Here is a 15,193-nt window from a genome sequence, read left to right as displayed (position 1 = left end):
CAACTCTACGGAGTATTAAAATAAAAGATTGATATGGGAGGGCCCAGTCCACTGTGGGCAGCTGGCCTTGGGTTGTATAGAAAGCAGGCTGAGCAAGCCAGGGGGAGCAAGCCAGTTAAACAACATTCCTCCATGGTCTCGACTTCAGATCCTCCCCTCAGGTTCTTACTTAAATTACTTCCTTGGCTTCCCACCATGATGGGTTCTAACCTATAAGTTGGAATAAACCCTTTCTTCCCCGGGTTGTTTTTGATCACTGTTTTATCACAGCATTAGAAATGCAAACAGTCCCCATCCCCCACGGAGAAGGAGCTATGGACAGGTGATGGTTTCTGGGGTGGTGGAGAGTCAGTCTTAATGAAGGGAGTGGCCCCTGGTAGGTCCACAAGTCTCCCACACCCAGGGGAATATGAACAGCACAGTGGGATTTCATGAGTTAGTGTTTCAAGAGGGCAGGCCTGGAAAAGTGGCACAGGTCTTTAATCCCAGCACTTGGGAGGCAGAGGTAAGTGGATCTCAGAGTTCTAAGCCAGTCAAGGCTAAACATGAAGGCTTAGGCCGGGCAGTGGTGGCGCACGCCTTTAATCCCAGCACTCGGGAGGCAGAGGCAGGCGGATCTCTGAGTTCCAAGCCAGTCAAGGCTAAACAGTGAAGGCTTAGAAAAGTGTGTGGGACACAGCACTGTGTTAGTGTTGGATCCTCATTACTATTGCTGTTGTTATTGTTGGTTGTAATTCCCCCAGAAGAACGTAAGCATAAACAGTGGTCTTGGTGATGAAGGTGCTGTGTTAAGAGGAAGAAGGAATTTAGCTTAGTGGTAGAGCGCTAGGCCCTGGGTTCAGTCTTCAGCTCCAGGAAAAAAAAAAAAGAGGAAGAAGGAAAATTCCTGCATATTCTTTTTCTCTGTTTGTCCCCTAACCCAAACCCCTTCTCCCTACTCCCTTTCCCCTTATGTGAATCTGAATAACTGATCCACGAGTGGAGAAGAAAGAAGTTCACAAACATCCATTAGATGGGAGAGGAGCAAACTGATCCCATGACGGAGCCTGACAAAGGGAAGAGGAGATGCCCGGTTGTGCAGTAGAATCAGAAGCAATTCATATCTCCTAGAGCTCTTATCTGTGATGGAGGGGTTACTCTTATCTGTGATGGAGGTGTGTTGTGGGCAGGTGAACAGGCCGTGGAGCCCACTGCGCTGTAACTAGACAGTTCACCAGATGGTTGTCTGCACTGGGGAGCCTCTGGTCACCTTCCAGAAACACCCAGAGGAGCTGCAGAGGGATGAGATCCTGCATAAAGAGGCAGCCAGGATTAATCAGTTTACAGGCTATGCTCAAACTGACTGTACCTGGTGAGGGATGGGGTCACCTAAGTAAAGAGACTGAGGTCCGATGAACTGGGTGTGACCTGCTGAGTATAGCATCCTGACTCAGTGTTCTTGCCCCTGGTACCTACGGGGTTCTTCATGTGTCTGGCAGGACCCAGACTCACACTCCGGATGACCAGAGGCCATCTACTAGCCTCCTCCCATACATGTGTCTGTTGCATTTTCCTCTGGGGTCTACATGCCAAGGCACACCCCGTCTCCTGGGCTGTGGACTATGACAACAACATACATCTATAATGCAACTCCGGAGGCCAGTGGCAAGGGCCAGTTGTAAGTTTTGCAAAGGATGCCACTCTGCAAGATGAAGGAACAGGCAAAACGCTTCTCTTCCCTGCTGGCATTGGTTTGTTCCACACCTGAAGCATCCCTTTTCTGTCCTTGCCTTGTTGCTGTCAGTCCTAGCTATCAAGCATGCAGCCAGTCAAAGGCAAGCCCACTGAACCAGCCATGGGGCTCTTGCTGGTCCCAGCTGGGGGCACCTTCCCTCCAGCTCACCAAGAGCTTCCCCTCTGTGGCTTGGTATTTACCATCTGATGAAACCTGTTGGGGTTCCAGGAGAGGAAACACAGCTACTGGAATTTCACTTAGCAAGTCAGCAAGAGATAAAAAAGGGAACTTGTTGGGTTGGTTAACTTAGATATCCAAAAGCCCCTAGCCAGGTTATTTAATGAGGTCAAACGAGCAGAGGTTAGTAGAAGGAACTGACTCCAAAAGAGAAGTTGTAGTTCAGGGTAACCAGGCCTACCTTACAGCTTCAAGCTTAAAGACCCTGTCCCATGCTAAGGCAGATTTGAGCCATCAGAGCAATTTAGAGCCAACAGAGTTCTCCTGCTGTGGACAGCTCACCTTGGAGAAGTGAGCTTCAGGTGCAGGGGTGAGATGCTGGAAGCCCTGGGTGACTAGTGAGCATCCTTGAGGTCTGCTATGTGCCAGATACCCTGAGTGCTGGAAGCCCCAAGATAAGGACTCGCGTCCAGAGCCCCCACCCCTCTGCCGTGCCATTTACAGGGCTGCAGTGTTGCAGTAACTCTGTCCCCAGAGTCTGGGCGAGCGCAGGGGGGGGGGGTACCCAGCTCACTAGGGAGTGGGGGTAGTGAAGAAGTGTATCAGGATGGGCTTCCCAGGTAGACAGCCCCCCCCCACTCCTCACAGGGTGTATTGCAAAGAGAATGTGGGAACAAGGATAACACAGCAAAGCCCAAAGGTGCAACTTGTAGAACTCCCAGGCAGGGAATTGAAATATAAAGGTTAAAAAAATTAAAGAAAAAATTTGGGAAAATATTCCAAAACCATGAGACAAACAAAAGAATGATGTTCTCATATAAAACAAGGCTACCATGTATCATTATGAGTGGGAGCATAAACAGGATATAAAGAAAGAAAGATTATCTATAAATATGAGAAAAATCAGCTTCACTAATTTGGAGAGACAGAAATCCAGGTTAAAACCATGCAGATTTTGATGACCAGATTCACAAAGATGAAACAAGTCAACTAGTGTACTGACCGCCTTCTAAAATTATGACCACACAAGGGGGTGTGACACAGTGGGGGTAGGGTCTGGAGACCAGTGTGGTAAAATGTCCAGATGGACGGATGCCAGCTCACTAGGGAAGGTTTCAAAGTGTTAGCATCTGTTTAACCCTACATGTGTTCCCCCCAGTATGCTGATAATAGTGGAAGAAGATCTTTCCATCTTATAAAAAACATTTCAAAAATCATATATGTATATGCAACTATCATGAAGAAATATTTAATGACATAATAAACAAGATCCCATCAGGACTGATGCACAAACCTTTCATATATATGAAATATATATGTTTTATATATATTGATTTTATTTTTAAAACAGGGCCTTACTATGTAAACTGGAAGTTGACCTGGAACTCACTTTTGTAGACCTGGCTGGCCTTGAACTCACAGAGACCCTGCCTCTGCCTACCGAGTGCTGCTTAAGACATGTACCACCATTCCCAGCTGACTTCTATGTATTTTTGAACAAAAATGTTACTATAGACCACTATCCACTGTATCTATCAATTATATAAAAATATAATTAATGAAAAAACACCCAAAGTATTTATACTAAAAAAATGGCCCCAGCTATCCTAACCATGCACTGACCTTTTGACTCAAAATAAACACTGAAACATTTCATCTGGAGATGAAAACATGACTTTGGAATAGAGAAATGGAAGGACTGAAAAGGGCCATTGGCTTTGCAACATGGAGGTGACTGTGCTGCAGTGGGAGAAGCTCACAGCAATAGCCTGTAAGCAAAGCGGTCTTGGATCAGACTTCAAACTCCTACAAGTATCTTTTTAAAAGCTTGACTGAGACAGGAGAAAGGAGCTGGTAGCCAGGGAGAAAACACGGCTAAGGTAGAGTTTCTTGTCTGTTTCTAGGATGGAGAGGAGGCCTGAGTCTGTCTGCAGAGGAAGGAACAGGGAAGAGGGAACCGTCACAGGTAGAGAAAGAGAAAAGAGACTCCAAAGAGCACCAGGAAAGAGACTGCCTGACATCAAGGCTCCAGGTGAGGAGGAGTTTGTTGGGGTCTGGTCAGTGTGGGTGCAGGATTTATTTTAGAAGCTATCTGCACACAGCCTGTCTGGTGGGTGGTGCCCAGGAGTCCATGTCGGTGAGAGCACCGTTCAGGTGGGACGGTGAGGCTCTGGGGTCAACTTAAGTGTAAGGGAAGTTGAGAGAAGCTGTCAGAGGGAGAACAAGGGGGAGTTGCATACCTTATCACTAAATATCAGTTCAGTCAAGGCAAAGCCGAGGGGTGTGTGTGTGTGTGTGTGTGGTGCGTGTGTGTGTGTGCACTCGTGCATGTGTTCAGAGGAACAATGAGGGTGAGAGAGCTGCATAGGTGTCGTCTGTCCTGGAGGAGTCTGGTTGCAGGGCCGTGACTGGGATGACACGGGTGGGCAACTGTGGTTGTCAGGGGATGCCTTAGTCCTCAGATGCGCTGCAGACGGAAGACGGGGCTCGGTGCCTTTCTTATACCTGCAGAGCCTCCCCATTTCCCACACTGATTGGAAAGTCCCACGGCAGGAGTGAAGGGTCACCAATCAGCTCCCTTCCTCTTAACTCCTTCCCCACCCTCATCCCCCACCCCTGCAGGCTCCTTCACCAGCTGCCTGTCCCCCTCTGCTTGTCCCCCTTCCTAATCCACCGGAACTCACAGTGAACGACCTTCCTGCAAGATTGGAGGACTTGACCACCTCCGTCACACTGACATGCAGACACGTGCAGTTTGCAGCAGAAGCAGCATTTGGTGAGGTGCAGTGGGAGAACCCTGAAACCAAATGAAATGGGGGGTGGTGAGTGGGAAGCTGGAGACTCGGGCTCCTAAGAAACCCCCCATAACCCTGTTTTCTCCTCTGCTTCCAGTTCACCCCGTCCTGTGGCCTCCACTTCTGGGTTCCATGTTTTGCTCTTTCTTCCTCTCCCATCTCCTTCCCTGGAGAATCAACTAAGTTTCTGAACCCCTGGTGATCACCACTCTAAGTCCCAGGGCTACATATTGAAAAAATGATCTCACTGTGTAGCCCCGGCTGGCCTGAAACTCAGAGATCCGCCTGCCTCTGCTTCCTGAGTACAGGGATTAAAGGCGTGCACCATCACGCTGGGCTTTCCTATCTTTGTAGTTTTTTAAATGCATTCAGTAGTGTTGGGAATTGAAACTGAGACCTCAAATGTACCAGGCAAACATTTTATCAGCAAATCACATCCCTGGTCCCCACCGCACCCCATTTCTTAACAGTGTATCAAAAAGTCACCGTGTGTGACCACTGTCAGGCTTAAGTTCTCTCTGCCAGCTAAAGATGGTGCTTAGAGCAGTGTGCTTCTTGGGTGACTCTGGTCTCACCTCTGTGACGGCTCGGGGTTAGGATGCAAGCGAGAGTCTTATGAAGGAAAAGGAAGGATACAATACTTGGCCTCCCCTTCTCTCCTCTTCCCCCCTCTCCTCCTCCTTCCCTTCTTCCCTCCTTCCCCTCTTCTTCTTTGTCAGGGTCTCCTGTAGTCCTCTCTAGCCTCAAACTTACTATTTAACCAAAGATGACCTTGATCTGAGCCCCATGCCCCCCCCCATCCTGAGGTTGCTCAGATTAGAAGTGTGTACCACCAGGTTCTCCGTGGGCAGAGCTAATATTAGCGGTTTTCTATGTGCACACAAACTAGTGTCTAGTACCTGTATTTTCTATTTAAAAGTATAAAGGTGACAAATCCCTTGCCCAAAGTCACACAGATAGCAAGAGGCAAAAAGGGTAAGGATTCTGCCTCCCCAGCTCTGCCCCTGCTCTCCTGGTCCACTGCTTCACAGCCTCCTCCAGACTATGAGCCTGTGGCAGGACGCTGACATGCCACAAGGAATGACTGTTTATGGCAGGACGCTGACATGCCACAAGAAAGACTGTCATCTAGAATATGAACGTGTCACAGGTCACCTAAGAGTTCAGTTCACCTGGACTTCTTTCTGTGCCAGATGCCTCTGTAAGAGCACTGATACAGGAGGCTGGGCGAGAGGATGCCACGTTCGAGACCAGCCTGGCCTACATTGGGAGACGCCATCTCATTTTAAGACAAATTTGTGTGTATAAACATGACTTCATTTATTCAACAAATTGTTTGTTTGTGATGGGGGCTCATGATGTAGCCCAGGCTTTGAATTCATGATCTTTTTGCCTCAGCCTCCCCAGTGCTGGGATTACAGGCCTGGGCACTGCACTGTCGTCCTTAGGAGCTGCTGGGTGCCAGGTACCTTTGAGGTACTGTGGGAGACATTTCTGCCCTAGGCGAGCTCCCTTGAATTCTCAGAAATGATCTCCCCCAAGTTTGTGTGGGTCATGGCCCTGAAGCCTAAACTGTGGAATTTCACAGAGACACTATGGGGCAGTGGAGAGGAGCATTGAGTGAGGGTGCCTGGCTCTGGACCCTCGCAGGGGTGACCCTGAGGAAGTGTTTTGTTTTTTTTTTCTTCAGTTTCCTGTCAGGAAGGACTTAGGAATACTGATAATATCGATCTCAGAGAACTCATATGCTCAAAGTGAGCTCCTGTACCTAACAGAATGCTGCTAGGCTCCTGGGAAATATGTTTGGTCCTGGTCATCCGTGTCCCCCCCTCTTCTTCCTTCCAGGGGACCAGGGAGCTCTTGTGAAGCTCGTGCTGAGGTTGTGTGAGTCTGTGTGAGCTGATTTCTTTACTGTTGCTCCATTTCAACTGGGATAGTCTGGGTTGTTTGGCAGTGGACCACCTGAGGGCAGGGCCTCAGCTCTTCCCAACCAGAGCTCTTTGATGGCAGGGAAGTTGTGAGACCTCCACCCCCCACCCCCACCCCCGGCTTCCCCATCTCCTATCAGCCAACCCTTTCCCCCTCCTCTCTCCCCAATTTTCTCCTCATCCCTCCATCTCTGCATTCCCAGATCCTCACCTTCAGTGTCACCGGCTGGAATGGCCTTCAGGACCAGGCCGGTGGCCCGCAGAGAAGCAGTGACCTCCCGGGGCCTGTGGCTGAGCAGGGTCTGGGGATGAGAATTGAAGAGCTAAAGAGGGGGTCCTGAGAATGTGCCCTTCCTGCATCTTCAAGTCTCATGTCTCCCTGCCCTGAGAGTCTCCCTGGGGTGCTGATACCAAAACAGGCCTGTGGGAAGAGGCTTAGACATCCCTAGTCCCCAGTGAGCCAATGGGTACCTCATAAGGAAGAAGTGTTTGAGCAAGAAACCAGCTTTCCTTCCTTTTCCTTTTTTTTGACAGGGTCTCACTGTGTAGCTCTAGCTGGCCTCAAGCTCACCGAACTCCACTTGCTCTGTTTCTAGGCTTTACGACATGCACCGCCATGCCCATCCAACCCTCTAATTTCTTAGAGCACATTGCCTCATCGTCTGCGTGTAAGGTCAATTTCACCCTTACTCCATCCTTTAGACTTTTTAGACTGCTCTGGAGTCTAAAAGAGTCCGAGGATATCATCAAGAAAGGGCGTGTGTGGCTCTTTTGGCTCTGCCTACAACCCCCATGTCCCAGATGCTGGCTGGCTTTCACTAGCCATGCCACCTGTCCCTGCTGGCTGTGCCAATGACACCAACCTTCTGGTAGCACACAGACAGTTCAGCTCCTGTGCCTTCAGCTGTCCCCTTCCTTCGGGGTGAAGATCCCTCTGAGGGGAGATAAGAGGGCGTATAAGGCGAGATTCCCTCCCCCATGTCGTTGAGGCATAGCTGATGAATAAGACCTGGCAGCTGTCACTGGGTGGAGAGGTGGCATCTTGGGGAGACTACCTTTCAGTCTGGGGGTGCTCCGAGGTAAAGAAGTAAGTGTGGCCCTAGCATTCAGCAGAGGCCCATGATATAGCAGGGCGACCATAAGGGTGACATCTGGTGAGAGGCAAGAGAGTGAGTGTAGGGAAAGCTGAGCCAGGGTGAGCTAGGGGAAAGGGAACAGAAGCTCACCTTTAGGGGACTTGGAGTCTTGGATCTTCACCTTCAGCTCCGTGAGGAAAATGTCCTCTGTAGGGTCACGACTCAGGTTGGTGAAGATCTAGAAGAGACAGGGAGGGAGGGAAAGAGGGAATGAGGAAATGAGGGGAAGAGGGAAGAAGGGGGCTTGGAGAAAGCCTGAGGTGTCCCACCCAATCGCCTGCCAATGCTAGGTTCTGAGCTACATTGAGGGATGGCCACACCAGTCCTCATCTTTTCAGCAATGTAAGCTAACAGATGCCCCCAGTCCTAAGCTGTTTTGAAAAGTTCTTGTCACTTGCATTTGAGTCCCTTCCTGAAGTAAAAGAATGGAGAGGAAGAATCAGGAGGTTCTGATTCTGATCAAACCTGTTTACCACATTCCGGTAAAAGATATACAATCCCAGCTACAGAGGAGAAGTAGGGTCAAGTGAGCAACTGTACAATATGGTGACTATAGTTCATAATGGCATGTGTTCATAATAAAAGCTGTAGGAAGGTTGTGAGTTTTTGTGCCATGAAATGTAAGGGCGAACTAGCCTAATTAACACAGTTTTATAATGTGTACATGTCATGAAAAGGCATATCATAGCCACAAATATAAACATATAACATATGTAACTTGTTATATGTCTATATATCTATATCTATCTATATATCTTGTATTTGTTCTTTTTTAAAGATTTATTTTAATCTGGGCATGGTGGGACACACATTTGATCTCAGCACTCAGGCAGAGGCAGAGTGGATCTCTCAGTGAATTCAAGGTCAGCCTGGTCTATAGGGGAGGTTCCAGGACAGCCAAGACTACATTAAAAGTCTCTGTCTCAAAAAAATGAAAATAAATAAACAAATAGAAAATAAAAATAAGAAAATAAAAGATTTGTTTTATGTGTATGAGTGTTTTGTTCGAATATATGTCAGTACTAAGTGCATCCAGGAACTGGAGTTACAGACAGTCATGAACCACCAGGTGGGCGCTGGGATGGACCCCAGGTCCTCTAAAGGAGCAAGTGCTGCTAACCAGTAAGCCGTCTCTCCAGCCCGTCATGCTCACATGGAACGTGAAGTAATTGATGTAACGCCTTGCGGCTGTGTATTACACGTCTTGATGTTTCACGCCTCAACCTACCAAGAGCTGGGATCACAGACTATACCCGTCATGATGATGAATCTCACGATAATCCAAATGCTTTATCTCTTATGTAAATTACTACCCATCTTTTCTCCTGTGACATTGACTGGTATACATGTTAGGTTATGAGCCTGAAATATATTTGAACATTCTGGGTGAAAACAGAACCTTTGGTTATGGCGCAAAGCAGAACAGGGAAGCTGCAATAGGATTCTGCAAGTCTAAAGGAGTAGCTGAGCCCAATTGGGTAGACAGCAGTGGGATTCTCTCCATCCCTGGCCAAGGACCCAGGAGCCCTACCCTGCAGCTTCGCTGTCTGCCGGACCCCAGTACTCAGTCCATCACATGCTTCTGCTTTGAGGCCTTGGGCAGAACAAACATGCCAGCCATGTTCTGTGTCCTGCAGTAAGGACCACTAAGAAAGCTACCATGGAAAACTAACCTTAGGACAGAAAAGGAAGAAACCACAGCCTCCACAAATGGCTCCTACCTATTGGCATCAACTGATAAGATGTGGGTCATTTGGGAAACTGAGGAAAGGACTTGAAAGCTAAATTCTCTTCCATTGTTTAATGCTATCAAAGGCATGGAGCTTGAAAACACAGTAGGAGAGGAAACTGAGACCCGGAGAAAGCCTGATCCTTGAAGATCAATGTTATGCACACCCTGAATGGGAACATGGACTGGCAATTCACGGGTTCGGAACGTGGTTGTTCTGGTTTTAGGTGACCAAGGATAGATGATAGATACAGAAGTGCATGTCTGAGGAGGAAGGGCCAGGAGAAGCGCATCAGTCTGGTCAAGGGCCTAGAGGAGGAGGTCCATGTGCACCAGGAGAGGCCCTGGGGGAACAGGAGTGGGTGTGATGCGTTCTGAGCATGGACAGGACATTCCGAGGACCTAATGGTAGGAAAGTCACTCACTGAGGGAAGGGCTTGAGGAAAATGATGAATAGGAAGGGTCCTCTAAGTGTCTTAGAGGAAGAGGAAACTGGCCGGGGATCTCCATGGGCCAGGATGAAAGGGTGTGTGGTACTACTGGGCTTGTGTTTTGCTAGGAAGAGAAAAGGGAAACAAAGGAAGCAAACAAGGCAAGAGAGTTGTTCAGATGCAGAACCGACGAGCAGGAAAGGAAAAGAAGGAATAGTATCAGAGGGGAGGCTGGAGCTGAGAAAATACAAGGATCTGAAAGTCTCCAAGCGACGGAAGAGAGGATGGTGGGAGAGCAAATGAGAATGCCTTGGAAATGTGTAACCAGAGGGCGGAAGACAGTTTAGAACAGGCTACCCCCGACTCTCAACCTTCTACTTGAATTTGAGGGCTTCGAAGTTAATAATGAACTAGTTTTTGGAAACCAAAGACAAAGTTGTTAAGAGCAACCAGCAACTGATTTGCAGCCGAGTGACCAGTATCTCCCCAGAGCCAGAGGATTTACGCGGTGGTTAACAAGGTCCTGTGGGCTGGCATGGTACCCTGGGAACCCCAGGGGAAAAACGTACCTTAACCTTGTAGAGCTGAAAATAGATGGGTTGGGTGCCCATGCGAACATAGTAAGTGATGGCGTCCAGGATAAAGGGGTCCACAGTCCGGGATGTGTCTAGGCAGGGAGGCTGTAAGGAGCAAGGCAGTGTCTTCAGCAGCCACTCACCTCCAGGCTGCTAGGGACGCACCATTGTCTCAGTGAGAAACTCCAAAGCCCTCACGCTCCCTGTGATCTGGCCAAATCTGTCCAATCCTTCAACATGCTCCAAGCCATCCCGGCCATCTGGTTTTTACTTCTAACCAAAATACAAATTACCTTTTTGTTTTGTTTTGTTTTTTGTTTTTGTTTTTGAAGACAGGGTTTCTCTGTGTAGCTTTGGCTGTACTGGAACTTGCTCTGTAGACTACAGTGGCCTTGAACTCATAGAGATCCACCTGCCTCTGTCTCCCACGTGCTGTGATTAAAGGCATATGTGGCACCAGCATCCAGCTACAAACTACGTCTAATGAGACTGCCTTTCTGGTCAGCTGGTTAATTTCATTCGCGCCTACTTACTGAGCTGTGAAGCGGTGTGCTAGCTGCCCGAGGATGTAACTAATAAGGAAATCGCCTGGGTAGAAGTTTAGGTTTGAATTGGATACTCACTATCCAGAATCCTGGGCAAAAGTTATTCAGATTTTTTGAGGTTGGAGTAATCTTCAGGAGACATAAGAGGTTGAACTGCATGGTGGATGATGTCCCTTTGCTCTGACCACCTCTGAATCTATTAATAAACTCACGGTTAAACCAAGTGTGATCGCATGTGCCTGTAATCCCTGCCTCTTAGGTGGCTGAGGAAAAAGAATGTTGAGTTAAACTACACAGTGAGGCTCTGTCTCAAAATGAGTCAACCAGCGGTAGTCACCTGGTGCTGGGGTTGAGCTCAGTCCCTTATCTTCTGTGGCTGTCTTAGTCCTGTGACAGCAATGTCAATGACCGTCCGACACAGAACAGAGCATCCGTACAGAATGGGATACAGGCTGAGTACCCCTTATCAGAAATGCTTGGGGCCGGAGGTGTTTCTAACTCCATGATTTTTCCCCTTCAAATTTTGGAATATTTATGTGTAGATGAGATACCTTGGCAACGGGGCTCAAGTATAACCATGAAATTCATTTTATCTCATATGTACCTCATCTGCTAAACCCGAAGATAATTTCACATATTTTTAGTGTGTTTATGTTTTGACTACGACCTGTCACCTGAGGATGGGTGTGGAATTTTCCACTTGTAGAATGATGATAGTGCTCAAAAATTTGTGTATGTCAGAGCATTTCAAGTTTTAGATTTCCAGGTTAGGAATGCTTAAGCCATGACACAAGACTTGGCAAGAAGCTCAGATTTGTCTTAAGCATTCCATATCTAACCCCGAATCCCTTCTGACTCTCACATCTGCTTCACTGAAATAGTCCTTCAAAAAAATCATGGTTGGTCAGGTGTGGTGGTGCACACCTCTGATCCCATTGCTCAGGAGGCAGAGGCAGAGGTAGGTGGATCTCTGTGGATTCAAGGCTAGCCTAGACTATATAGAAAGTTCCAGGCCAGTCAGGACTACACAATGAAACCCTATCTCAATGCTCCCCATCCCCCAATTATGCTGATAATACATCCTGATAATATATTATTGCTTCACATGTCTTCAGGCCCTTCACATGGGACTGCTTTTGGAAAGGGCTATACAACTGATTAACTATAAGAGGAGTAGAAGGAGAAAGCAAATGTGTCCTGGTTGGAAGAAAAACTACCAGCAGAAGAGAAGAGCCAAGGCCTTCAGAGAACTGTCTCCCATAATCTTCTCTGGCTTTCAAGGGGGAAAGCATTTTAATACCCTGCTAAACAGTCTTTTGTGTATGTGCAAAAACATCTCCAGGTACCCACATCCAGACATCTTTGTGTGCATAAAACATGTAAGTCGATGCCCCAATCAGGCAGATAAGACCTGTTGAAAGGCAGACATGTATTTTTTATGAACTGTTTTAAGAAATAGAATGAGCCAGGCACATGCACTTACTCCCAGAACTTGGGAGGCAGAGGCAGGCGGATCTCTGTGAGTTGGAGGCCAGCCTGGTCTACGAAGTGAATTCCAGAACAGCCAGAGTAGTTACACAGAGAAATCCCATCTTGGAAAACAAAGGTAAAAAAACAAAAAACAAAACAAAACAAAAAAACAAAAAATAAATAGAATGAGTAGTTTGATAAAATAAATAAATCAGTAGTTTCTTGTTGTATTGGTAATACATTCCTTCTCACTGGGACGAGAGAAAGACACTCACTGTGATAAGAAGCGCACTGTAAGACCTGAGGAATAAGCTGAGCGAGAAACAAGGAGAAGGATATAAGAAAGAAGACTGTCCAGTCCCCGAAGGCACAGAAGAAAGCACTTAGGAAATTACACTGTGCCCCTGGAGAGGGACACTAGTATGTAAAAGGGGCTGATTCTTTCTCTTTAATCAAAATGCCAATAGTTTTTTTATTTAAAAAAAAATTGGGTCTGGTGAGATGGCTCAGTGGTAAGTGCACTTGCTGCTTTTTTTGGAGGACCAGAGTTAGGTTTCCGGCGTCTGTGAAACTCACAACTGTCTGTAGCTCTAACTCCAGGAGCTCTGTGCCCTCTTCTGGTCTCCACAGGCACCTGCACGCAGGTATGCATGTATGCATACACAAAATAAAATAAAAAATAAGCTGGGTGGTGGTAGCGCACGCCTCTAATCCCAGCACTTGGGAGGCAGAGGCAGGAGGATTTCTGTGAGTTTGAGGCCAGCCTGGTCTACAAAAGCTAGTTCCAGAACAGGCTCCAAAGCTACAGAGAAACCCTGTCTCGAAAAAGTAAAAACAAAATAAAACAAACAAAAAAACCCCATGCAAATTCTAAAGTTTATCAAGAAAGATAAGCCAGCATATCCTGAAAAGTTCTGTAATAGAGAAATAATGCTGTAGGCTTATCTTTTCAGATATCAAAATAGAATCATATTAATTTGTACATGCATAAATCCATGAAAACATGGATCCCATGTTCCCAGAAATAGCATCACACAGATGTAAGAGTTCAGTCAGGGCCATGAGCAGAATATCAGATGGATGAGGCAGGATGGTTTTATAACTAACAACTTTTGGAGAGTCTGCTAAGCATTTGGGAAAAGCAAGATTGCACACACACTTCAGATGAAAGACTAAAATTATTTGTGTGTGGGCTCATTATTCCATTATAAAAATGCAGACTGTAACAGTGTTTGAGTCCTGTGATCCCAGGGCAGTGTATTGTACACTCCTGGAGTCCCAAATTCAATCCACTGAAGCCATGTAAAGCAACAAAGTTGTCCTCTGACCTCCATAAGAGTGCTGTGGTATGCATGCCCCTCAAACACACAGAGGAGGAGGAGGAGGAGGAGGAGGAGGAGGAGGAGGAGGAGGAGGAGGAGGAGGAGGAGGAGGAGGAGACACTTTCAAAGGCAGAGGTCACAAGGGATAAAAGTTCTACATCTAACAACAGAAAACGGTAAATTCTAACTAAAAAACCTAATGGGAAAATGACAAAGTGTAAAAACCGAAACCCTCCGCAGCGTTTACAGCAGTGGGCTGGTTTACGTGTGAACAGTGATAGGCTCTCAAAGCAGTCATGTGTCCCCTCTCTAGCCTGCCCCTGTCAGTCATGGTTAGGGATGGCAGGTGCAGTCTGCAGTCAGATCCCCCCATTCCCAGGCAGGGGCTGGGGCATCATGGTTTACTTTCCTGCTTTGGGCAAGTTAGTTAATCTCTTTCTGCTTCAGCTACCTGGCCTGTAAAATGGAGACACGGTATGGTGACAACGGCACTTGGAGACATCTGTCTCTATCTTCTGTGAGAACTAAATGAACAAATCCACGGGTTGATTCTGACAGGGTCATGGGTTGCCTGCAGCATGTAACTGGGGTCTCCTCCTGACTCCACCTCCCTCCTCATCTGAGCTTTTTAAAAATTTCCCACCTTCATTCATGCCTCACACTCCTCCGGCCTTCTCTTTTCCCTCCCCCTCCTTCCTTCCCTCCTCCCCTCCCTCCCTTCCCTCCCCTTCCTCCCTTCCCTCCCCTCCCTCCTTGTCTCCTTCCTCTCTCCCTCCCCTCCCTCCTTTCCCTCCTAGCTGCTCCTACCATCTCGGCCAGCTTGAGTATGGCGGGACACAGGGTGTTGACAGTGCTTTCGTACCATGGGTCTGCTCGACCGAGGAAGGAAGCCAGCTCTCCCAGCTCAGGCTTTCTGGATGGCTCTGGATTCTGGGGATTTGGGGAATAAGGAGACAGACACACCTGTCAGACCCTCCCCTCCCAGTCTGGGTGCCCCAGATACCAAAGTCCAATGCTCTGTGACCACGGTCAAATCATTTAGCCTCTTGGGCTCAGTTCCCATACTGCGTGAAGACACATTAGTGCTCTGTATCATAAACTCAAGTGAAGCGGAAGAGCTTTGGCCGAGGGTCACTTGTCTGAGACACTGAGAAAACACTGGTGACCTTCAAAGGGCAGAGATGAGTATTGCTTGGCTCTTGTTCTGGGTGAGGATGAGCGTGAAAGCATCTCCCTCACACTCCCCCCCCCCCCAACACCAGTGAACTCTGGTGATTTGCCTCAAACTTTCTCTCCTGTGGAGCGGGGAGGGGAATCCTCTCATCAGAAGAAGAAAGCAAAGAATTTCAGTACAGCTAACAACGTGCACTG

General features: G+C 47.6%; 1 protein-coding gene across 2 annotated transcripts in view; it reads right to left on the bottom strand.

The window, feature by feature from the left end:
* Pik3r6 (phosphoinositide-3-kinase regulatory subunit 6) overlaps positions 1-15,193 on the bottom strand; it is a 33,916-nt gene that overhangs the window by 3,107 nt on the left and 15,616 nt on the right. The window contains exons 12-17 of one of the 2 annotated variants that reach the window (XM_057775774.1): positions 14,630-14,751; positions 10,480-10,590; positions 7,841-7,928; positions 7,478-7,548; positions 6,828-6,916; positions 4,576-4,696 (exon numbers count right to left, since the gene is read on the bottom strand). In XM_057775774.1, the coding sequence (XP_057631757.1) occupies positions 4,576-4,696; positions 6,828-6,916; positions 7,478-7,548; positions 7,841-7,928; positions 10,480-10,590; positions 14,630-14,751 (602 nt within the window). Of the gene's footprint in view, positions 1-4,575; positions 4,697-6,827; positions 6,917-7,477; positions 7,549-7,840; positions 7,929-10,479; positions 10,591-14,629; positions 14,753-15,193 lie in introns of both variants that reach the window. The other variant, XM_057775773.1, reaches the window with a different exon arrangement.

Source organism: Chionomys nivalis, chromosome 7 (assembly GCF_950005125.1).
Source record: "Chionomys nivalis chromosome 7, mChiNiv1.1, whole genome shotgun sequence".
Classification (NCBI taxonomy): Eukaryota; Metazoa; Chordata; class Mammalia; order Rodentia; family Cricetidae; genus Chionomys; species Chionomys nivalis.
Note: the sequence above shows the minus strand (reverse complement) of the source record. Positions and strands in the feature narration are given on the sequence as shown.